Source organism: Genypterus blacodes, unplaced genomic scaffold, assembly GCF_046128005.1.
Source record: "Genypterus blacodes isolate CSIRO-AG114 ecotype Tasmania unplaced genomic scaffold, CSIRO-AGI_Gbla_v1 ptg000012l_1, whole genome shotgun sequence".
NCBI classification, from domain to species: domain Eukaryota; kingdom Metazoa; phylum Chordata; class Actinopteri; order Ophidiiformes; family Ophidiidae; genus Genypterus; species Genypterus blacodes.
Window position 1 is genome coordinate 6,212,446 of NW_027466826.1, and position 23,891 is coordinate 6,236,336.

General features: G+C 42.1%; 2 protein-coding genes and 1 pseudogene across 2 annotated transcripts; 1 reads left to right on the top strand and 2 right to left on the bottom strand.

Annotated features, from left to right (window-relative positions):
* The first annotated feature begins 896 nt into the window (after nt 1-896).
* Nucleotides 897-6,771, top strand: sfxn3 (sideroflexin 3). The gene is made up of 11 exons (XM_076163473.1): nt 897-999; nt 2,684-2,856; nt 2,943-3,113; nt 3,479-3,577; nt 4,203-4,278; nt 4,378-4,463; nt 4,557-4,684; nt 4,791-4,840; nt 4,926-4,975; nt 5,133-5,180; nt 5,283-6,771. The coding sequence occupies exons 2-11, from the start codon at nt 2,693-2,695 to the stop codon at nt 5,377-5,379; spliced, it is 969 nt and encodes a 322-aa protein (XP_076019588.1). The 5' UTR covers nt 897-999; nt 2,684-2,692; the 3' UTR covers nt 5,380-6,771.
* Nucleotides 6,772-10,451: 3,680 nt separating this feature from the next.
* Nucleotides 10,452-14,655, bottom strand: LOC143010894 (peroxiredoxin-like 2A). The gene is made up of 6 exons (XM_076163485.1): nt 14,548-14,655; nt 12,100-12,279; nt 11,572-11,663; nt 11,344-11,484; nt 11,047-11,211; nt 10,452-10,968 (listed from the first exon to the last, which is right to left on the bottom strand). The coding sequence occupies exons 2-6, from the start codon at nt 12,242-12,244 to the stop codon at nt 10,873-10,875; spliced, it is 639 nt and encodes a 212-aa protein (XP_076019600.1). The 5' UTR covers nt 12,245-12,279; nt 14,548-14,655; the 3' UTR covers nt 10,452-10,872.
* A 182-nt stretch (nt 14,656-14,837) lies between these two features.
* On the bottom strand, nt 14,838-23,870 carry LOC143010924 (peroxiredoxin-like 2A; annotated as a pseudogene).
* Between the last annotated feature and the right edge of the window lie 21 nt (nt 23,871-23,891).

The window sequence follows — 23,891 nt, forward strand, 5'->3', positions numbered from 1 at the left end:
ACAAACAAACTTAGTTACAGTTAACACTTTATATTCACATGAACTGTATATTCTGTATCTGTGTGATTCAGTTGAAACCTGACTTACCCTTATCAAAGGCATTCAGCCCCACCTGGTGGTCAATGATGTTTGTCATCCCGTATGTCCTTCAACGACACTATACACACTATATCATCGTAACTAACACGAAAATCAACTTGAATTTAAAAAAAGTCATTCAAAAACAGTTATTGTTTTCAGATTGAGTTTCAGATTGAGTTTCTGATTTCCATTAGTTTTTGTGTTTTATCGTGATTATTGGACAGGAAGACCTGTCATTTGATTTCGTGCAGCCAGAATGTTATTTCCATTGTTCAAATTCAGAAATTAAATAAAAAATGAAGACTTATATTTTATTGCAGTTTGGCTTTGGCTCAATTTTATTAAGATATTTTGTAGTGGCTTTTACTTTGAAATTTGAAATTCGTTTTACTTTCCTGTATAGCATACAATTGTAAACATGACATGACGTGACATGTTGTTTCTGCAGACTGCGATCATCCAATCGTCATTAGAAACTCTGTGCTCAAATAGGTTTCCTAGTTTTAGAGTGATCGAGTATTCAATTATGGTAAATGCATTGACACTGAACTTAGCGAAGGAAGCTCAAGTGACCATGTCCGTTTTTCAAAATAAACCACAAAGTTAGCGTGAAGATACACAAATGACTTCGTCTGTTTTTCAAAATAACCCTGTAACACACATGTTTGCCTAGAAACGGTATGATGGCAGGAATAACCGGTCGGCATTGATATGGTTTATGTCTAGGTAGTTATAAATTCCACACATTATAGTCTAAGTAACGTGCATACATACTCTGGTCCAGTAGGGGGCGGTATATACTCTCTACGTCAAAGATTGTAATCCGCCATCACACGAATAGAAGAAGAATCAGCAGGCTGACTGCAGTCGCGTTATTGAGAGGTCATTGATTTTGAAGAAGACAAGGCGGCAGCTTGGGTACGTCAACATACACACTTTACTCTTTAATGAAGGACAAGTTTAGTCTTAACCACAAACATAACATGGTGGTCTGACTGTGCAGTGTGCTATCGTGTAACTACATGCAGGTTAAGCATACACTGCTAGCTAACTAGCCTAGCGGAAGGCACTGTCAAAGTTGGTGAGGTAAATATTTGACGTTATGTGAATATAGTTCCGTTTACACTTGTTTGAATAGTTGTTTACTCTAGTGTGTGTGTTTAATGACGTCGACAGGGTGTCAGTCGGTCTCTTCTTAGCTGCTTGGCTACAGTTGTTCTCCAGCTTGCTGACAGCAGGAATTGAGTTGCCGGGACCACTGTGTGTGTGTGTGTGTGTGTGTGTGTGTGTGTGTGCGCGCGCGCGCGTGCGCGCGCGTGTGCGCGTGTCTCTGTCTCTGTTGCCCCCATTCTCTTTCTCTCTGTCTGTCTGTCTCTCGTTAGCTCCTTTAATTTATTATGTGTGTGTATATATATATCTATATATATATATAGATATATATATATCTATAGATATATATATATATCTATATATATATATATAGATATATATAGATATATATAGATATATATATATCTATATATATATATCTGTATGTGTTGTGTATTCTGTTGGTATGTCCCCCTGGGTGTCATTGGGGACAGGTAGTCTGTCCTCTGCAGACTAACTGCGGTCGGTCTAATCTTGTAATGAAACCTGTCAGACCACATGATGCTAAAACTAAACGTTTAGTGATTCCACCTCAGGGTGACATCACCACATTTCTGACCTGAATCACAAACCTAAGATGTTACTAGTCGAGTTTACCTTTCTAGTCCCGGGGCTGGACCTCCTTTTACCTTCAGAACCACCCTTAATTCTTCTTGGCTTAGATTCAACAAGGTGCTGGAACATTCCTCTGACATTTTGCTCCATATTGACCTGATAGCATGACATCATCACGCAGGTGCTGCAGAATTGTCAGCTGCACATCCGTGATCCCACAGAGGTATATTTGATTGAGATCTGGTGACTGCAGGACATTTGAGTTGTAAATAACAGAATAGAAGATAAAAGAATCTGAAACCTGAATATGAGGAAGAACAAATTTCTCGTTACAAAACCGGGAGACGCCCAAATAAGTCACAGTACACGGTTATTAAGGGTCAAAGCGAACCTAGAATCTAGGTTCAGTTCTTCCCAAGCCACCAGGACGAGAGGATTCATCTCCTTTTGACTGACTGAGAGAGTTTGTGAGTGGACCTTAACCACCCAGGCTGCACTTAGGAGAAAGTAGTCTCGCAAAGGGACAAGTGCCTGTATGGAATAGAAGACTGATCCATTTATATATTCCTATCCAAACTGCCAAGGACCTGATTGATTATTTGGCCGTCTCAGTTATTCGGCTGGGGTTCAGCTGGGGGAAGCAGGGTAGACGTTTGGAGGAGGAGGGCAGACATGCGGATCGAACAGAGTCCAGGCCTTCATTTCAAACTAGGTTTTGAGTTTCACTTTTCCTTCCGTTTCCTTCTTTGTAATCACAGCCACAAACTTCCACATCAGTCTGGTACACAAGCTCCTACCCAGAGAACCTAAACGTTTCACAGGAGGAACAACAAATTCAAACTGCAGGCCTTTGTGTGTATTTACATGCATATTCAGTTTTTTGTGTTGTTGATTCCAGAAAGGCAGGATGTCTGGAGACTTGTCCCTCGACATTAACATCAAGGAGGCGCGATGGGACCAAGGCACCTTCATGGGACGCGCCAAGCACTTCTTCACAGTGACGGACCCCAGGAACGTCCTCCTGTCCTCAGCGACTCTGGACGACGCCAAAGTCATTGTGGAGAACTACAGGTAGATAATTAGGAGATTAGGACGACAGTGAGAGTTTGGAACACTCTGTTGACTTCCTAAACAACACATTCTTCCACTTTTTCCAGAGCGGGAGTAGTGAAGCCCGGTCTGACTGAGGACGAGCTCTGGAGGGCCAAGTACATCTACGACTCCGCCTTCCACCCCGACACGGGAGAGAAGATGGTTGTGATTGGCCGGATGTCCGCTCAGGTGCCAATGAACATGTCCATCACAGGCTGCATGCTCACGTTCTACAGGTACAACAGAGGTTTCCCTCTACCCGGTTCATTGCTTTAAGTTTGCTTTAATAATAAAAAAAGCCTTGTTTGGCAATGCAGTCCCACCGTATTGACCTCCGCCTTGCATCTGCAGTGGTGGAGTTTAATCCCCTGCGCAGAGTGAAAGCCTCTTAGCATAAATATCACATCTGGTGGCTCAAATTCATAGGATTGTCACAACATAACAACCTCTGTGGCTACATGATTCCATACAGCAGTGCAATCTAATAGAACAACCTTGCTGTAAATTCTATCTTTGTCACTCTGATAATGCTCAGTTTCTGTTGACATTGTTTTGGAGAGAGGTTGATTTGTTGTCCTCACTGTTCCCTTTTCATTCTCAGGACTACTCCAGCCGTGGTGTTCTGGCAGTGGGTTAACCAGTCCTTCAACGCCGTGGTCAACTACTCCAACCGCAGCGGAGACGCCCCCATCACAGTGAAGTAGGGAGGACTTCTCATTTGTCTTCCACTTCTCCTTCTAGCCGTTTGTCTGATATGGAGGCTGTGGTAGCTGCCGGCCTCTCCCCTTCTCCCCTTCTCCCCTTCTCCCCTCTCCCCTCTCCCCTTCTCCCCTCACAGCGGTGTTACGTTCCACTGTTAAGCATGTTCACACTCATGCTGACACACGTTAAATTCCACAGGTCCACTGCATGGTCACATTTGCATACCGTTTTGTTTTTAGCTTCATAAAGGCATCCTGAGAATGCTGCAGCAAAGCCACACACGCATGTACAGAGAAAGAGTTCCTGTGGAGGTCTAAGTGAAGTCTTTGTGAGGTTAAGGGCAAATCGACTTCAAATTACTGAAATTCACAGTCAACTAAATGTAACAGACCTGATTATGCAACTGTAAATCAATTTATGAAGGTATTTGAACGTCTCTGTCCCAGTGTGTGGACTCGTCTCATTCGATGACAATGCAACATCATGTTTACTCTTAAAGGATATAGATTACAATTCACGTTTGCCTTTAATTGCTGTAAGGGCAAAGACTGACTATGCTGAATGAACCAGTGAGCGACTCGTTGACCGGGCTGTTGTGTCTAACGCGTCTTATTCCTTTGCAGTCAGCTGGGAGTCACGTATGTCAGTGCCACCACAGGAGCGGTGGTCACAGCTCTGGGACTAAAGTCTTTGGCTACGGTATGACGGCTTCTCCTCAAAGTCCATACACTTCAGTCTGCGAGTGTCAAAGTCCCACGCAAAACGTATTCATGCCCGTGTACCTGTCTGCGTCCTCAGCGCCTTCCTCCAATCGTCAGCCGCTTTGTCCCATTTGCTGCCGTCGCTGCTGCAAACTGTATCAACATCCCGCTCATGAGACAGAGGTGAGAGCTCTCGAACGCTGACTTAGCAGCTCTGACGTTTGTAGGATCTCTGACGCTCGTCTCGTTCGGTTCCTCTTCTCTTGCTCTTCTCAGGGAGCTGCAGTTCGGGATCCCTGTCACTGATGATAAAGGGAACAGGCTAGGAGACTCTCCAAACGCCGCCAAGCAGGCCATCGTGCAGGTGGTGGTGTCCCGGATCGGCATGGCGATGCCAGCCATGGGTAACATCCCAATAATGTCTCCCGTTTGTGGATCTATTGTAGAGGACTTTTCAAAGCAAGTGAATAACCTTACCTGCTGATGATGATGATGTTCTGCTCTTCACAGCCATCCCTCCTGTTATAATGAACGCTCTGGAGAAGAAAGCTTTCATGAAGGTAAGCACCAGATAACAATCTATTCCTATTTATTATCCATTTCCTAATTGCCTGCACTTACGGCTTCTCTGATTCGTCTTCGCAGCGGTTCCCAGTTCTAAACGCTCCAATTCAGGTTGGGCTGGTTGGTCTGTGGTGAGTAATCATTAGTTGTGATTTACAGCCTGTGACATGCAGCTGTGTGTAAAGGAAACACTGATGGTGTCTAACAGTCTCTCTCTCTCTCTCTCTCTCTCTCTCTCTCTCTGTCTCTGTCTCTGTCTCTGTCTCTCTCTCTCTGTCCTGTCTTCAGTCTGGTGTTTGCGACCCCGCTGTGCTGCGCTCTGTTCCCCCAGAAGAGGTAGAGTGCAGCCTTATCAGCCCGTAGACAGGGCGAGGTCATACTGGCCATGAAAGGTTATACAACTTTAAACCGTGTCTTAACCGTTTCATCTCTTTGTAGCTCCATGAGCGTGAGCGGCCTGGAGGCAGACCTGCAGGACAGGATACGAGAGACAAGTCCTCACATCACCACCGTCTACTTCAACAAGGGCCTGTAGGATCAGCCAACACGTACATGCACACGCACAAGCACACACGCACACACACACACACACAGGCGCGGTTCAAGTCGGAGGGTTCTTTATGCAATGTGTGACATGCAATATTTGTTGTTTAATTTTGATCACATTGAACTCAACTTTTTTTTTGGTGCTTGAGAGGAAGAAGTAGTTTTTATTATTGGTTAACTTTGAAAAGAAGGGACTGTATAATACTGACCCAACATACTGATCAGAGAGTGTGAAGGAGATGGAGACCAGATTACAAACACACACACAAAAGACACCAAATAGCTTTTAACAACCCCAACCCTCTCCTAAAGTGAACATTTTGAGATTACCATAACAAAGACAAACACACACACACACACACACCATCCCCTCCTCTCTCTAAACACATTTTCCATTTGATTGGAGCCAGGTGTGCTATATTGGATGAAGCATGATGTCACTTCCTCCTTCAGTTATCAAAAGCAAAATACCCTTTTTTACATTTTGGCGTCTTCACTTTTCCGTCTTCCTTCAATTTCCAGCATCTTTGCCAGAATATCATAAAGATCCTGATTTCTTTTGGACTGGCTTCATGGCACAGAGGCGCTTTCACACCAAAGGTTTGACTATAAGAAGATTGTTTAACTCTGAACTATGCAGTTAAAGTTAGAGCGAGCGGCCTCTACACACTACAGCCGCGTAAACGCACAATACAAATACAAAACCTGATGGACCAGGCTGTTGCGTAATGAGCTGGTCAGTGTTCCAGAGGAGAATCCATAGTGTTGTTCTCCCTCCTGCTTTGTTTGTTGTGGTCACTCGTGTGTGTGTGTGTGTGTGTGTACTTCAGGGTCACAGTAAATGTAGAGGTTTAGTTTCCCTTAATACTGACACAGACTAGACATGAGTGGGAGTTTTCCACTTGGATGGAAAAGTGGGGTTTGGCTCCAAGATGCCGTAGAGCACTGAGGACCCGGTGATGTCATGGGGCCACAGGGGAGGGGAAGTTAGGCAGCCTACTGAGAGAGAGAGAGAGAGAGAGGGGGATGATTGACTGGAGGAAACGTTGCGTGGGTAACATGACCTATGAGTGTCCCTGGTTGAACTAATGCTGGATGGAACTCAGAAATGCCATGGGAACTTTTAATCTCCTGAGCTTTAACGTTTCCTTCTTCCTTCAGTGTGAAAGCGCCCTAAGTTTTCTCACACGATATCATTTACATTTCAATTCCCTCTGAATGTAACAGAATATTTCCCTCACGCTGTCTCATCCAGTCATTGTTGCGTCGTTGGTTACAAAGGTAGAACTTGTCTCACACACACACACACTCGGCACATATTTAACTCTGCCAGCTTCTTGCTTCACCTCTTGTGCCCCCCCCCCCCCCCCCCCCCCTCACAGAGAAGGTAGACCAGGTGCATCATGGGACTTTAAAGCACAACCATAGCTCACATTAGTCACCAATTTCAAGGCCTTTTTTAAATTGGGTGTGACCGGACAACCCAACTGTGTTCACTGTCTTTAGAGGTGATCAGGTCGATGATGTCGTGTCTGAATGTCATTGCTAAGTTAAGTGCAGAAAGACAACAGCAGATGTCTTTTGTCATAAACACCAACGTTGGCCTCGCTTCCACCGAAGAATTACAAGGACATGTTAAAAATAATTGCGTGTATGATGGCAACAAAGAGACGTAGCCCTTAACACTGTAAATTACAGAGCAGAAGTTTGTCCAATACAATATTAAATAGCCACAAATAGATATGGAATAACAGGAAATGATCCTTGAAATCATGATGGTGATGATGAAGTCACTGGGCCTTGAAGTTTATTTGCGGTTACGTTGCTTTGTGGAAAGTGTCGGCCAGTTAGTTGAATCTTTAATCTATCTGAAAGCTTGTTACCTGCTTTTGTTCCGTTTCTCTCTCTGCTTGTCAGAGGTATGGACTCGGCCGACTAGTTTGTTGACTTGAATTTGGACTTCACTTGGACTATTTTGATTTGGAAAGACTTCCTTCCAGCCCTAAACCATAGAGTCAAAACTCTACAAGTGAAGTCAATCAGCTCTACATTTCTCACATCCACATTCAACTAATCACACAATCACGTCGCCCTCGGTAACAATGAGTGGAAACAACAGGGGAGTAAAGAAACCTTCAATGATTCTACAGCACAGAGAACACAGCAATTACAAACTTATTAAATGAGAATGTCTGACCTGTTTTGGACGTTTGTGACTTGATTGGACTTGTTGGTGTTGAGTTTGTGTGGTGCTCGTCTTTACTCGGGACACAACTGGAGACTCACTCTGCTGTGTACTTGTGTTATTTGGCTGCATATTCTCTCCAGGTATATCGATGTTGTGTGTGTTCAACTAGTAATGATTGTGTATTCAAGGAAGTACTGTCTAAACTTATCCTATCCTATCCTGGTGTGTCAGATATATATATATATATTTAAAATGAAGTCTATTTTTGGGGTTACTCACGTATGATAAGAGCAGAGTTCTGAGACGTTAACACAGAGACGTGCCTCTCTTAAAGACCACCAGATGGCCTCACAGATGCATCAAACATTGCAAACACTTAGCAGGCGTGTCTAAGTGAGCTTGCTTGTCATCGTAGCATGCAAGGCATTTCTTGGATCATGTAAACAGAAAAGAACAATCAATCACTCTTTACATATTTGTCTATGGAAAGAGTTTGATTCCAAAGTGCAGTGAATCCAAACATGCAAGGAAACATGTTTATCTATCAAGTCAATATTATATTATAATATTATAAACTCATCTTAATCCATCTCTGAGCTTCAGTGCCGGCCCATCGAGCCTGACTGACATGAGTGCGGGAAAGCTCTCTACATTCTCTCGCACATAACCATGTAACACTGCTCACTAACCTCTGTTCTGTTCTGTTCTGTTCCGTGCTCTCACCATGAAGGCCCCAGTATACTGAGACGCAAGACTAAAACACTGCTGAGCACACACACACTTTAGTCCTTAACTTAAGAGTCTTTTGTACTTTATCTCTCTTCAAAAGACAGCTCTTAAGGACAATACCGGCCTGTTGTGTCGTCTTGTCTCTTGAACTATACTGAGGCCTTCTGCGAGCTGCACACCGCCGCCTCCATCAGCCTCCACCCCGCTTCCTCTCCGTGCTGCTGAGGGTGTTCGTTACTGAGTTTGGGATCCTGCTGAGGTTGAAACTGCACTATAACCTTTTGATGTGCTGCTGTAGAATCTTAGACTCTATTTAATGGGATATGATGTAATACTGACATGTGACGGGCGTTTGTAGTTTTCTTGTGCTTTATGACATTTGGCTATGCTGCTTTAGCTTTTTTCCTTTTATATGTCACTGCTCTTGGAATTGTGGTGCAGCAGTCAAAGTTAAGAACAAAACTTGGGGCTTGTCGGCATCAAAACCCCCAAAAACATGAATGTACACGTGCGTGTGGGCGTGGCGGCACGGTACCACTAACATGTCACAGGGGCGCAGCGAGCCAAAGATGAAACGGGTATGAATTGTAAAGGAGCTTTTTAACTGTTTAGTGTCAGCTTTATCTTACGGACCTTTTTTTTTTAAACTGTCCTCGCGCGTTAACATTTTCAGCCGTTGAGAAAATTCATTCTCGCCCACCTGAACCAGACGCACAACACATGAAGGTGCAAAGGTCCATTCACACATTTACACAAGTGTTATTGTTTTATTTGAGTATTGGTTATCTACTTCAAACATATTTCAGTAAATCGTTACTAAAGTCCAGACTACAGCAGTGCAGACTTTACCCGTGTCTGTATGCAAATGTAAAGACAATCTGTTACTGTCACACTCCACGAATGTTAAGATGATGTCATGTTACTGTACATAAACTTTATATCCATGCGTTTGTGTCAGAATTGGTGCCGTGTTTTTTTTTCCTTCTCCCCTCCGCTTGGTATTGTGTTGAAACATACATTGTTTATGTTCAAAGTATTTACCAAGAGCAATGGAATAAAATATATAAATGTCTAAATGTATGATTCACTTCTCATTAATGGATCTAAATGAGAAACATTAATACTTTAATACCCACACCCAAAGGGGTTTACACGAAAAGAAATGAGGTAACTTCTGGAGAGGCCTTAACATAAAAGTACCACCATCAAGCTGACCAGTACCAAATGTAATGGATTCTTCCTTGGATCATGTCCAATGGTAACCTTTGAGTAATAATCTGAATAATGTGATACTCTTGGCAGATGAAAGCAAAAAGTAGACATGCTGGTTAATAGTTTGCATGAATGAAATAGAAACACAGCAGTACAGGATAGACATGGTGAGGTCTAGGATTTATTGCAGCTGGTCTTCATTCCATACATGTTTACATTGTGGCACCGGCATCAGGCACCAGGGCTGCTCGGTAACATGGCGACAGGCGCTGCTGCTGTGTGTGTGTTTGTGCATCGGACCTCCTCTCTCTGTTTAGAGTTTACAGGCAGGTCTTCATTATCACACACAAAGCAAGCACACGCACCGGCCATGTTGATGGAGGTCAACCCCAGCGTCTGAGCAGGTACATACAAGCTGTCAATCATCACACTGAAGCAGAAGAGTTAGTTACATGTGCTAAGCTCACATTGGAGCAGAAGAATTCAAGTGTCGTTCAGTGTAAGAAGTCAATTTACCTTAATGAGTGACATGAAGTAATTAGGAATGGTTGGTGGAATACTGCAGTCAGGGTTACTACTGTCGTGATAGAAGATGAAGTACGTATCCCTCATGTTGATATTGAGTATTATAGGTGAAACAGCCTGGTTAGCCATGCAAAGGTGAAAGGTCAGTGTTTCTACTAAAGTGACTTCAAGCATGGAGGCTGGCAAACACATTTACAACAACAAAGTACCAAACACAGACGTGATGTGGACGCTTCAAGTAAGATTCACATTATTCTGGATATTTGAGGACGAAAAACACGTTAGTTGAGTTTCATTCACATATATACATATAATTGTAAAGTTTGCTTTGCTTATTATTACATCATGGGAAAGTTTTTATAATTTACTTCAAGTAGAAACCCTGAGCAGTAATATTGTCTCTGTCCCAAGTTTGGCTTCACTAAAAGGTTCATTTCAATACAAATTACTCACACTTAAAGTGATATTCCCTCAAACAGTGTTGTTTTGTTTACATGCTGTATCAGTCCGTACATGTACATACACTTTAAAAGGTTTATCTTTGATTTCACGGCCATTAAAGCAATAAATCACTGTATGTATGCGCGTGTATAAACTTCTGCACAAATCAAAGTCACTCAGAGTGCGACAGAATCTTATTGAATCTGCATGTGAATGAAGATGGAAAAGTGACAAATCTTCTTGTTCAGTGGGAATATTACATCTCCAGCACTGCCAGTATTGCGCAACAACACCATTGAAAGTGGGCCAAACATGAAACAGACTACTTCCTGAATGTTCGCTGCGCTCATTTCCTGCCGTTTCTGTTCGTGTGTTGTGACCAAACGCTTATTTAATTGGCACAATTTTCTTCACCGCTTCCAGAACATCTGCGTTCTGGACTTTATCGCCAAACTCCTTCTCCCGGTATTCCAACAGGACGCCCTGCAAAACAACACGAGGTGTTCAGGTCACACCTTAACATTTATTGTCATTTGTTGTCACAGCATTCTTGAACCCTACCTGCTCTCCTGCTCCGATCACAAAAACCCCACCCAGGATGAAACCCTCGCCATTCATGTTGCCCTGGTAACCAGACCTCCAGGCCCGCAGGAAATTCTGCCACACCCCGAGGCGGATGAAGCCCAGCGCCCCCATCTTCCTCTGCAGGGGGCCGTAGAAGCTTTTCTGTAAATGGACAGATGAGGATGAGGAGTCTGTCTTGCTTCTTTCTCACTCAGCACAGCTTCATACACACACAGGAAGGATAAGGTCAGCGAGTTGTCTCAGTGATCTTGTGGTGTGTGTGTCCTTCTTTACCTTTTCATCGATGTAGATGTCTCCAGCGAAATGCCCTCTGAAGTCCTCGATCTCTGTGCCGACGTTCTCCTTCACCACAGCGACCAAAGGGACCTCGAGCTCCTCAAGCTGGGCCTTCAGAGAGGACAGCTCAGAGGCCTCCTACACACACACACACACAGAGTGAGATGTCATTCACACACTGTACACTGCTCAGGTTTGGCCTCACGCTCATGTAGGCAACATCACCTCTCTGCACAGAAATCATCCGGGCCGGCGCACAGCCATGACCACCGCCCCGCTCCTCGCCCACAGGCTGCCGGCTTTGATGACCGTCCCCTCTGCAGACAACACACACACACACACACACACACACAGTTCAATCTGAATCGGTTTTGCTGAATTGACAATGAAGTCGCAGAGCATAACATTGGGTTGGATCGGTGATGAGGTCACACTGAACGTGTGTGTGCTCATTCTGCTCACTGAAGGTTCTTTCTTTCTAATCCCAGCTGATTTAAGAAAAAGCAGCTTAGCCTCAAACGCGCTTAAAACACAGAACAGGCTGATTGTTGGCTGCATCGAGGAGCCTGTGACCTTTGTGACCTGGAAGTAAACTGTGTATCCAAAACTGCTTGACAGCTCCCAGTGTACTTGGTGTAAAGCTGAGCGGGGTTAAATGTGATAAAACATAAATCTTGAACCCGGACATGAAGAGGAAGAGGCTAGTGATGCTGATCTGACGAAGATGTGAGATGTGAGAATCCTTTTCCTTACCGTCCACGGTGGAGCGCAGGTCAGCGTCCTCCAGGTATTCCTGTGAAGCCTGGGACGCTTTGGTCAGACACAGATCGGTGTTGGCCAGGAAGATCCCGGCTAGAGCGGCTCCTACCGCCCCCAGACCCAGAGACCACATGCCCATGCTCAACAGCTCCCCCTCCAGCCCAGAAGACAGCACTGCAACAACACACACAGAGGAACATGTGAGGATCTTCATCACTGTTTGTACCATGTTCACTATCATACAGCCAAACTGATCCAACAGATGATAAGTAACAAGCTGGATATAAAGGCGTCGATGGAAGGAGACAACCAATCGGTGCATCCATCTCAAATATGTAGGAGGCTACAGGGCTGAGATGAGGTCATCTGTCTTCTGTGCAGGACTGACAGCCCAACCTTGAACCACAAAGACAATAACTTCCACTCTGAGTCAACAGAACAGGATCAGCAGGAACTGAATATGAGATCAGTCGACTTTCACACAATGGTGTTCCAGTCCCACAACGTTCCCATTACATTTCCATAACGTTCCCATATCTAGAGAGGTGCGCTGATTTGATTCAAAATTCAAATCAGACGCTTGGAGCCGGGGGCAACAGAGATCAAGTCTTATCTAACACCTATAACAGCTCCTCCTACTTAAACTCCTTGATATGTTAGACAAATAAAACATGCATAAAATATAATTGGTTAGAGCTGTGATCAACCCTTTAACAAACAAACAAACATCTCTTTATCCAGCCATCCTAAACAACTAGAGGTCCATTTATAACCTTCCATTCCTTTACAAAGTGCTTCAGTGTTTAGCAGCTTAGTATCTTATATTCCAATTGTTTACTTAAACCCTACCAATCTAGTTTCTGGCCGTTTCACAGCATTGAATCCGCCCTCTGATTTAACAACTTAAGTGGCAAACGATCCACTCCTTTTTGCTGACTCATCAATAAAGCTTTGTTATGAATTGGAACATTATGCTGACGGTTCGCAAGAGAATTCAAAATAAACATTAAGAGGTTTACTTACTTTTATAAACACACAAAAACATCAAGAAATGAATCTATGGTTAAACTAAGTTGCTAGTTTCCAAAAGAATCCAACTCAAGTGTGTTTCCTCTGAGGATTTGCAGCAGAATGGCTCGGCTGCTTCTCTCACATCGAGCAAATCAGAGGGAAAAGGAGCAGAAAGTGATCTGATAACAGTTTGGCATGCGTCCATCTGTGACACATAACTGTCAAGATTCCTTTATTCTTTACAAAAAGGGGTCAGGGGATATGAACAGCGCCCCCTGTGGTACCTGAGGGAGACTTTCAAACACATTAAATAATCTAACACACACACACACACACACACACACACACAAATTATCACTTTAATTGATCAATACAGAGTTCTTGTATCTCTGTACAGCCTGAGTGAGCTGTTACTCCCCTGTAGTTGGAGCAAAAGCTGAAAAGAAAGTTATTAAATTTCTATAATCTATTCTCTCAATGCTAAATTTATTTTTTATATTAATCCAACCATTTTTACATATAAAGATAACAAAGACTGCTTTTAACTCTTGAGAAGTGAAGTAAACAGGTGAAAAACTGCATATCTATCGTCTACATACACTTAATATCTGTATATATAAAAATATATATAGAAATAATCATGTTTAAGGCCAAAATGTAGCTGCATTGTTCTACATTTTGCGTGTTTTTCACGTTTATCATCAGTCACACACATTACATTACATTACATTACATTACGATCATTTGGCAGACGCTTTTATCCAAAGCGACTTACATTACATTATATTACCACCCTTCGCAGAGGGGGGAGCAATTGAGGGTTCGGTGCCTTGCTCAGGGGCACCTCGGCAGGGACTCGAACCGGCAACCGGCAACCCCCCCGGTTCTTAAGCGGAAGCTCTACCCACTCGACTACTGCCTGCCTCACACACAAAACCATTACATTATAAAAATGTGTACGGGTTTCTTATCATATTTAGTCTGTGTTTCGATCTGTTTACATAATTATTTACGTCTATTTTATCGGCAAAAAGTCCTAAAGTGGCGGATGACGTCACGAATTACTTGATTACTTCTTTCACGGTCGTTAATCCGGAACACACGGCCCCGTCTGAAGATAACACCGCGGCTAACCTGCTGCTTACTACACCAACCGACTAATTCAGCGCTTTACCGCTTAAATAAATAATATTGATATATGTGTTTAATGTTTATGTTTAAATGAAAGGTCTTTCTAGCGACATAATTCTATCAAACTATCAGCGGTGACACATTAATACACAAAGCACACAGCGGCTAACGGCTAAGTTACTATAATTAGCTCGACTGAAGGTTAAACAGAATCCGGAACTGTTGCAAAGCTTACAGAAGAATACTTTAATTTGTAATAAAAGCTCAATGTTGGATATCTGGATCCACGCACACACTCACCACAACGTAATCAGCTGGAAACACAGCGCCACCTGTCAAACACGCGACCCAGAGCTCAGGCAGACTGAACGCTAGCATCACACACACACACACAGATACAGATACAGCTTTACCGGTGTGAGTCTGTGAGAGCGCCCTCTAGTGGCATAACACCGCCGGTTCATGCATAAACTTTGACAAAGATACATAGATAAAGATATATATGACTGTGTGAGAAACCCTGTGTGTGTGTGTGTGTGTGTGTGTGTGTGTGTGCTGCTTAACAAAAATTTCAACACAATAGACCTTTATTTGTGTTCAAGTTATGTTTAATCACTTTATTAGTGACGTCATTCTTCTGTCTGATCAGAGTGATGGATCTGTGTGTGTTGTGTGTGTGTCAGAGCTGTCCCTTTTTCAAACTTTCAAAACAGATCATCATTGAAACACACCAGATGCCACCACAGTGTCAGACGATGACAAACTGAACGAGGCAAAACAATAACTTACAGCCAGAATTACAAATTGTAACAGCTTTTCTTTCTTTCTTAATTTCTTCCTTTCTAACTAATAACTAATCAAAACTGTTTTCCAAAACTGAATATAGGGCTGTGGATTTGCCTCTCAGGGCTCAAACTTGAACTCGAGTCACAAATTTGGAGACTCAACTTGGGCTACTGGGACAAATTAGAAACTTATCTGGAAAATAATAAATACAAATGTAAAAACCTAATTGTGATAGTGAAGACATTCGTGTTGAGAGACATGCAAAGATGACGCATGATGTAACACCGCCTTACATTACATAACAGCGCACAGACACAAACATTCTATTTATTCAGCTTTGAGGCTCGACTTGCTGGGGATGAGTCATCTCGGATGCTACGGGCCGTTCTGAGGACCGCCAGTATGTTGACTTTATCCCCAAATTCCTTCTCACGGTGCTCAAGGAGAATTCCCTATCACAGAGAAAACACAAATCCATCCTATGAAGACATGCAGGGTCAAGCCCAAAGCATTCTGGGGGAGTAGTTTGGAAATTGGGCTCTCACAATGATTACAGACAAGATTATTTTATCACACTGGATTATGATTTTGACTTTAATCCACTATCATTACAGTAAATTGTGGCTTTACCTGATCTCCAGGCCCGATGACAAACACTCCTCCAAGGATAAGTCCTTCACCCCTCAGGTTCCCCCCAAAACCTTTACGGAATGCCCGCCACAGGTTTCTCCAAACGCCAACACGCAGAAACATTGAGAGAAACATCCGGCGCTCCTCAGGGCCGTAGAAATGTCTCTACAAAACAGCATAAAACATCTTTATAGGCTTTACTGATGTCATTCTTTCATTATGCTGTTATGTAGAGGGATTCTTTAGAAGCAGACCTTCTGGTCCACGTAGACCTTCCCAGAGAAGAACTTCTTGAAGCAGTCCAGCTCCTTACCAAGGTTTTCTTTGACCACAGCAAGAAGAGGGACTTCAAGGTCCTGCAGTTGGGACTTTAGAGAGGACAGCTCAGCGGCCTCCTGTGACAGGCAGAGGAAACGTGAATGTTAACGTGACTATTGCTGTTTTCACTCAGCAGACTGAAGAGTCCCAAATCTGTTTCTTTTGCTTCCACGTGACACAGATCAGACTTTTTCCGAGCAGTGTGAACCAACCTAATCAGGTTTTCTTCATATCAATTCTGTCCTAGTTGCATTTGTAGTCCAAGACCTTATTCATATCTCTGCTGATACGTCAGATTCATGTGATCTAAGCAGGCCTACATCGCTATCCTCATTCAGTGAAAGTAAACATGGACAGAACATATAGTACCACAGCATTATATCAAGAAATTGCACACAAATTCAATGAGGGGGGTTCAAATGTCCTGATTACATTTTTGCAGAAAGGACATTTCTTTGTTTATGTTAATGAATGCCTGTGGAGCTTTTAAGGCAAAGCTTTGCTCACAATCGTGTCAGATACAGGTCACTGAGTAAGAAAAGGAAAGAGCTAACAAGTGAGCCTGGAATGTGCACACACATGTACTTATGTCCTAATATACCTCTGTACCTCTCTGCACAGTAATCATCCAGGTCTCCGTACTACCATGACCACTGCTCCAGTTTTATCCCAAAGCGTCTTGGCCTTGTGTCTTTCATGGACTAAAGCAGACAAATAATAGTGAATTTTCTTTACACAACAATATTTCAAGTTATATGATACTTTGCATTTCTATCGGATAGTTTTCCCATTTCTTTCATTTTTCCTTGCTAAGGTAAGCTCAAAGTATAAACTGTGCAGTGCAACATTGCAACTGACTGTATTGTCACTTGAAAATTGGAGATAAATAAGATAAATGGCCTCAGTACATTATCAGTGATTGATTAAACCAAAAGTGGAATAAATAGGATGAACAAATATTCCAAGAAGTACTAACTGTGAAGAAAACAACGATTTAGTCTAGTATGGTATATAGTATGTGGTATGTTATATGTAGTATGGTGTGTGTGTGTGTGTGTGTGGTGTGTAATGTGGTATAATGCTGGAAAGCGGCTCCCACTCACCCCCTCCAGTGGTCTTCAGTTCTGTGTCCTCCAGTACCTGCATGTTAGCCCATACTGGTTTGGTTTGGAACCAGTCTGTAATGGAGCTGATGAACTCAGCAACAAACAGGCCAAAGGCCTTCAGGACCACCGTGGCAGTCACCATGACTCAGCTCAGCACGGTACGGCTCAGCACGGCTCAGCTTGGGGCACAGACCAGCTCAGAGCTCCTACACAAGACATACCATAGGTTTCTGATTCAGAGATACATGTGTGTGGCACATAGCGTTGCAACTAAGAATTACATTACACAATAGTAGAGATAATACAGCTTTCCTTCTTTCTCTCTCTCTCTCTCTCTCTCTCTCTCTCTCCTCTTTCCCCTCTTTCTATTTAAAAAGTGATCTCCAAAATATCCTACAACTGTATGCGCAATGTCATGTACAATGTTTGCTTCAATTAAAACAAATTGCAGAAAAAATAGAATTACATTACATTAACACTTTTTATTCATTTAACATTTGTTATATATAAAGGAGACAGTGGTTTATTTGTTTGTTTGTTTAAGATTACTGAAAAGGTTCAGAATTACAGAACAGATGTTGATTCAACAAAGGTCTTGAGTTTGAACTCCATGCCTGCCCTGATCCTGTTCTTTTTACAACACATGACTGTTTGTCTCAACATTTCCTGAATTAATCCAGACTAAGGGACTTTACAAAAATCCCATGGCTGTCATGTGACTGCACATGAAGTCCACATGAAGAGCTCATTTGAAAAATCTGTTATTTCAAATGTGTATTTAAGGCGATATCAGTCAAATGATACATTTCAATTTTACAAGATATAATATATGTTATTGCAAATAAACTCTTCATCATATTAACTAAAATGTTTCTAATGTTTCTGTGCTACAATATTGTATTATGTAACAACCTCCAACCATATGGATATACATCTACAGACCAGAACTAGTGAATAGGAAATAAGAATAAGGAAGGAATCACTTTATGTCAGTCCAAATCACATTTCCATTCTCATTGGAATAATCTAGAGCTGAATATTCTGTATCACAGGATTTACAGATTTACAGAAAATATGTATCATTATTTATGAGATACAGGGAAAAGGCAAACAAAACTAGTCCACAGCTTCGTTTTTACACAGCTACATCAGCTGGATGATCAATTTTCCCAGAAAAGGAGATAAAAAAGTTTAACATCTAACATATTTTGCAATGTGCACTCTAAAATCAAACATTTTACACAAAGACTTCACACTCACCCGTCTGAGTCTGGCTGTTACTAACAGAAGAATCTGCTGATCTCTTTTGAAGAACCCTGTAAGCCTCCTTACATCACAGAATTCCATAAGGGCCACAGAAACCTGGTGTTGAGCTAAATCCTCAGTACCAGGATCAGCCTGGTGCACAGAGCTTTACACAAAGCAGTGTAGAAAAACTGTTAACTGTTCAGTGTTCGAGGAAATATCTTAGTGATCAGTGATTTGTGTTCAATCAGTTAATCATTTAATCAACCAACCAACCAACCAACCAACCAAGCAATCAATCAAATTCTTTCCCACCCTCAGCTACTATAATGTACACCATATGATTTTTGTTTTATATGTGATGAAATATGCGTTTCACAAAGTGTTTTATAAACATATCATTTTTCCTTCTAGCCTGCAGATCAACCCCATTAGATGAAAAGTCCTTGGAGATTTCCCCCCATCCGAATTTAGCTGCAGCAGAGCTCAAGCTTAAGTCAAGACTGACCCCTGCTGTAAGTGACATTGCAGATCAGACCTGCAAGACCTCCTCATGTGCTCAGTTTAGGCTAGAAAGAGAACACACCTATGTACAATCCTTTAGATATATTATTCTCACAGTGTTTCATAGATTATAATCTGCTGCCAGATCTTCTTATAGGGCTGAGTGTGAGTGTGAATGAGCCTCCATGTTTCAGCTCTGTAAGGTTGACATGTCACCAGTAACCACATGCAACCTTCTCTTGTTCTAGATCAATCAATAGATCAATAGATTGGTTCAGAGCTTGTGCAGATCAGGCTTTGTGGGGCTGTGACGGTTCCCACTCCCGGGTCTGAACTGAGCTCTGACCTGGATCAAACCACGTAGGTGTGACATCACCATTTGTCTCCTTTATATATCATGGCACTATTACAGATAAAGAAGCAATAAATATTCATTTTCGCGGTCACTTTGCAATTTTATGTGTCATATCCCTCTTCAAAACTATCCTGTCAATATTTTATGACTTGTTTTACAACAACCAGCAGTGATAGAGACGGTGTTGACTTTACGATAACCAGAGCCCGCCCAGTTCCATGTAGTAAACAGGTTCAAGGAGTGTCAGTGTGTGGAGTGATATGCATAAAGTGATGATAACATCAATAATCCAACCAAAAAGTGTGTGGAAATTATACGCTTTGATAATAAGTTTATATTAATTGGAATACTACTTTATTGAAGTCTCCTTGTTGAAGTACGAGGGTTCCTGTGTGGGCATTGATAAACTCTTACCCTCGGCCTGAAGTTCAGCTATGATATAATCTGGCACACAGCACGACAACAGCCATGATGGGAATGACCAAGGCCAAGTTTTAGTGTTTGCTTGGACTCAGGGTCGCCCCAGACAGGAGCTTTATTATAAAAAATGAGAGGAGAGAGATGCACGACTGTAAACGATCATTCCTACACCCTGACAATCTGCTATGGGCATTTATCTAAGTAATTCTAATCCACACCTTCCTTTCCAGCACTCAAAACAATGCCATTGGAAACTCACACACACACACACACACACACACACACACACACACACACACACACACACACACACACACACACACACACACACACACACACACACACACACACACACACACACACACACACACACACACACACACACACACACACACACACACACACACACACACACACACACACACACACACACACACACACACACACACACACACACACTGTCCATTCCTGAAGCAGTGTCACTCTCTATGAGGGTGTGTGACACCAGTAGCCAATCAAACAGCTTTTGTACCCCACCTCCCGTTTGGTAATCTGGACAGCAGACATTGGTTGATGAGACACACTCCTCTTGTGTAAGTCGAGCCAATCAGAGAGCGGAGTGGGCAGTAAGGCCGAGGCTCCACAGGAAACAGCAGCAGGAAATAACAATGTCACACAATACCAGCATGAAGCTGTGTCAAGTGAAACTTCAGATTAATTACACACAAGAATCTAAACATTTTGTACAACATTAAAACAAATTCAATCCTGGAAATTTCATATGACCTCAAATGCAGCATAAAAAATGTATATGTGGGACACTGATACCTTTGAATTCTGCTTAAGTTCTGCACTTTAGTAAGGTACTTAGTTACTCTACACCTCTATGTAAACATAGCCAGTATAGTCTTGTATACAGATCATCTGTGTGTAGTTCTTCTCTACTGTTTATTGATATTGTACAGACTGATCACTCCACAGTCCCTGAGGTAAAAGGCCAGAACAAATTCCCGCTCTCACCATCAGCCAGATGAAACTAGTTTGTGAGTACAGCAGCACCAGCACAGTCTGGAGCCGTGTCCTTCACCCTGCAGGAGATACACTGGTGTTCACTTCATTTATCTCAACCTGTTCGTGCAAGATTCACTCAAAGCTAAACTGATCCCAAACCCTGACCCTGACACACAGAAGGGTTACAGTGACAGTCCTGTCATGTTTTAACCAGTCAATCAGAACGAGTTACAGTCAGGTTGCCTCGTTTTGTTAAACACATACACAGAGGGGGGGTCATTCATAAGACACAGCACCAGATTTAACATTACGCTAAGGGCAAATAGCGCAACCATGTTCCCTCATTATCAATGGAAATGTTTTGATCTGATCTCTCATGCACTGTAGTGGAGTTGTGCCTCTTCAACAGGAGTCAGCTTCTGTGTTTCTCTCTTTACTTTCACATTTACCCAAATGGAGTTCAGTACTTCACTCCACAAAACAAACTGCTCTCGTGTTTGCTTGGAACCAGACTGAGACCACCTCCCTAAACCTCCTGTATGGTTGTTTGGGTCCAAACCAAGTGAGATTGCTGTGTTCAAACCCGCCCCAACACAAACCATCCAAATGTTACTTTTGAAGATGTTGGCCTAGGTGTGGAAGCTGAGGATGAAGAGGCTGATTGTGTTTGCAAGGCTTTGTGTCTTTTACTGGATGTTCTGGCGTGTGCTTCCATTGTCGCTGCTGTCGACTCTCTGCCAGGTCATCGTGAGTGAGAGTAGAATTTGCCAAGGGGACGCATCTTTGCTTCACTCCTTGAATGGTTCTGTGAGCAGGTGGATAACGCTGCATTCTATGCTCCAATTAATTTAATCATTAATTTTGTTGTACTGCTCGTGCAATAACTATAAAGGCATTATATTCTACACATACTATTTTATTCACATGTGATCCATTCCACCTATGACTTTGCCCTCGGACCTACCTGAGGATCAAGATGTGATCAATGTAGGACTTTCCTTTTATAAAGCTGTCTTGTTCCTGGCAAGGTACATTCGTCCATCGCTGCTGTGATTGTTGAAGTGTAAAGAGTCGGAGAGCTGGTGAGGGCCGAGTTCAATCAACTCCTCTCTGACACACACCCAATTTACCTTAAAATGCACACAAAACACATTTGAAACAGAAAGCATACTGACCTGCCAGACTATATTTCACTATTTCACTGTAGACAGCTGTTTTTGTGACAGAAATATGATGGTGATGATGGTGTTATACCTCCTTCAAACCATTTCAAATTAAATATCTTTCCATATCTTTTTTTTAAATAATCGAGGGTAGAAATAAAGGCCCTGCCTCACATTCAGCTGTTCCTAGCAGTCATTATCTTTCTACATAAACAGAATAATCTTGTAAGTGTGGAAAATAAACTTTTTTTTTCGTCAGTCATTAACAAAACACAAACTCACTAGGAATCGTCATCTCTCTCTCTCTCTCTCTCTCTCTCTCTCTCTCTCTCTCTCTCTCTCTCTCTCTCTCTCTCGTGTGTGTTTTCCTAAAGGCCAAACACACAGAGGTGTATCATTCAGGGAGTCTCGTCCTCTCTGGTTGAATCTAGTTCACGTCAGATCTGAACTGTTATGACCATCAAGCCACAACCCCTCTCAGTCCTACTCAATCTGGCTCCTGCTCCCACCATACACACAAATAATGTAATAATAATAATAATAATAATATAATAATTTAGTTCTTCTTGTACAACTCAAAGCCTTATGTTTTTATTTTACTTTGCTAAAATATGTTTTACATGATCAACAGTGACACATGTTTACAATTCAATATTCTCTCTGGAAAGCAAAGAAGTAAGTGACTCCACCCTTTATGCCCTGTGTTGCATTGTGGGCCAATTGTATCCATCATGACTGACACACATGGACACCTCCTTATGTGTCTGTTTATGTGTGGGGGGTATAGTGTATTGAACTTTAACTAAGTTGATCAAACAAAAACCTATGTAGTTAAAGTGCATATCCCAGAATGCATCATTCTTCCTCGTCACCTTGCTTAACCTTATAGGACATTTAGTCAACACAAACACACCAACACTTGACTTTTGTTTTTAGTTATAATTCACAGTGACCAGTGCTAAATCATATTATTTTCTGTGTGCGTCAGTTATTTATGTATTTATTCAATTGTCTCCTATTGTAGCACAGATTGGTTAGGTTCAATATGATTTGGGTAAAAAACCATAAGACAGAACATAACATGTCATAAACGTGTCCTAGCAGTCTACATTATGAACGGGGATCAAGTCAGCATTCGAGTTCCAAGACAAATGTCAAATTTAATGCTAGACTGATTATTTGGTTAACAAAGATGGTGGATCCTTTTTGTTTATTTTTCTATTTGTATAATCTTTATTATCACAATTCATACCTTCCACCATGAGACTTTGCTAACATTCTCCTATTAGGTACAAATTAAGGATGCTCTCAGAAATTGCATCAATTACTTACAAAATCAAACATTTATATTTGTTGAAATGCATTATTTTTCTTAATAATTTGGGAAATATATCATGTCCTTTTGTTTCGAGAGGCTCAAAGCCAAATGAAGTCACAAGTCAGTGGTGTCAAAGTCAGAGTGGAAATGTAAACAGAACATTGTTAGTCATGGGAAGTCTTAACTGTGTCTTGTTCAAACTATCTACGGATGCAAAATCAATATTAGAGCCTGCAGAGTCTGATTACATACATCCAAACAGTAACTTTGTGTTTTTTAATGACATGTATGATGGTTTCTGGGGTCTCTACATTGCAGGTGAGTTTTGCTCCTATTGTATTGATATTATGCAATTATATGTTGGTGTTTTGGATGACCTTGTCAACTTTAACCCAGTGTTCTTTCACCATGACTAAACATGTAGAATGGCTGAGGGCTGAACAGAAATAGTTGCATCATTTTTGCCAGTAAACAACAGCTACCTGTTGCTGTCCAAACCAGGCTTCATCCCTCCACAGTGACAGGGGGGAAAGGACGCCCCTATTTAAGTTATAGCACTTCCGCTGAAAAGTGTCTCATCATAAGGAGATCTGTTGGGGTACAGAGAGATAAAAGTTATTTTAAAACTATAATGTACAAAACAGTGTTAACTGGCAATTTTGACAAGTTAGAATACCCTACCTTCACCCACTCCCCCTGCAATGGACTGTCCCATAAATTCACATGACGTCTGTGTATGCAAGAGTGACAGCGAGCGTGTGTGTGTGTGTCCTCCCATATATATTGAT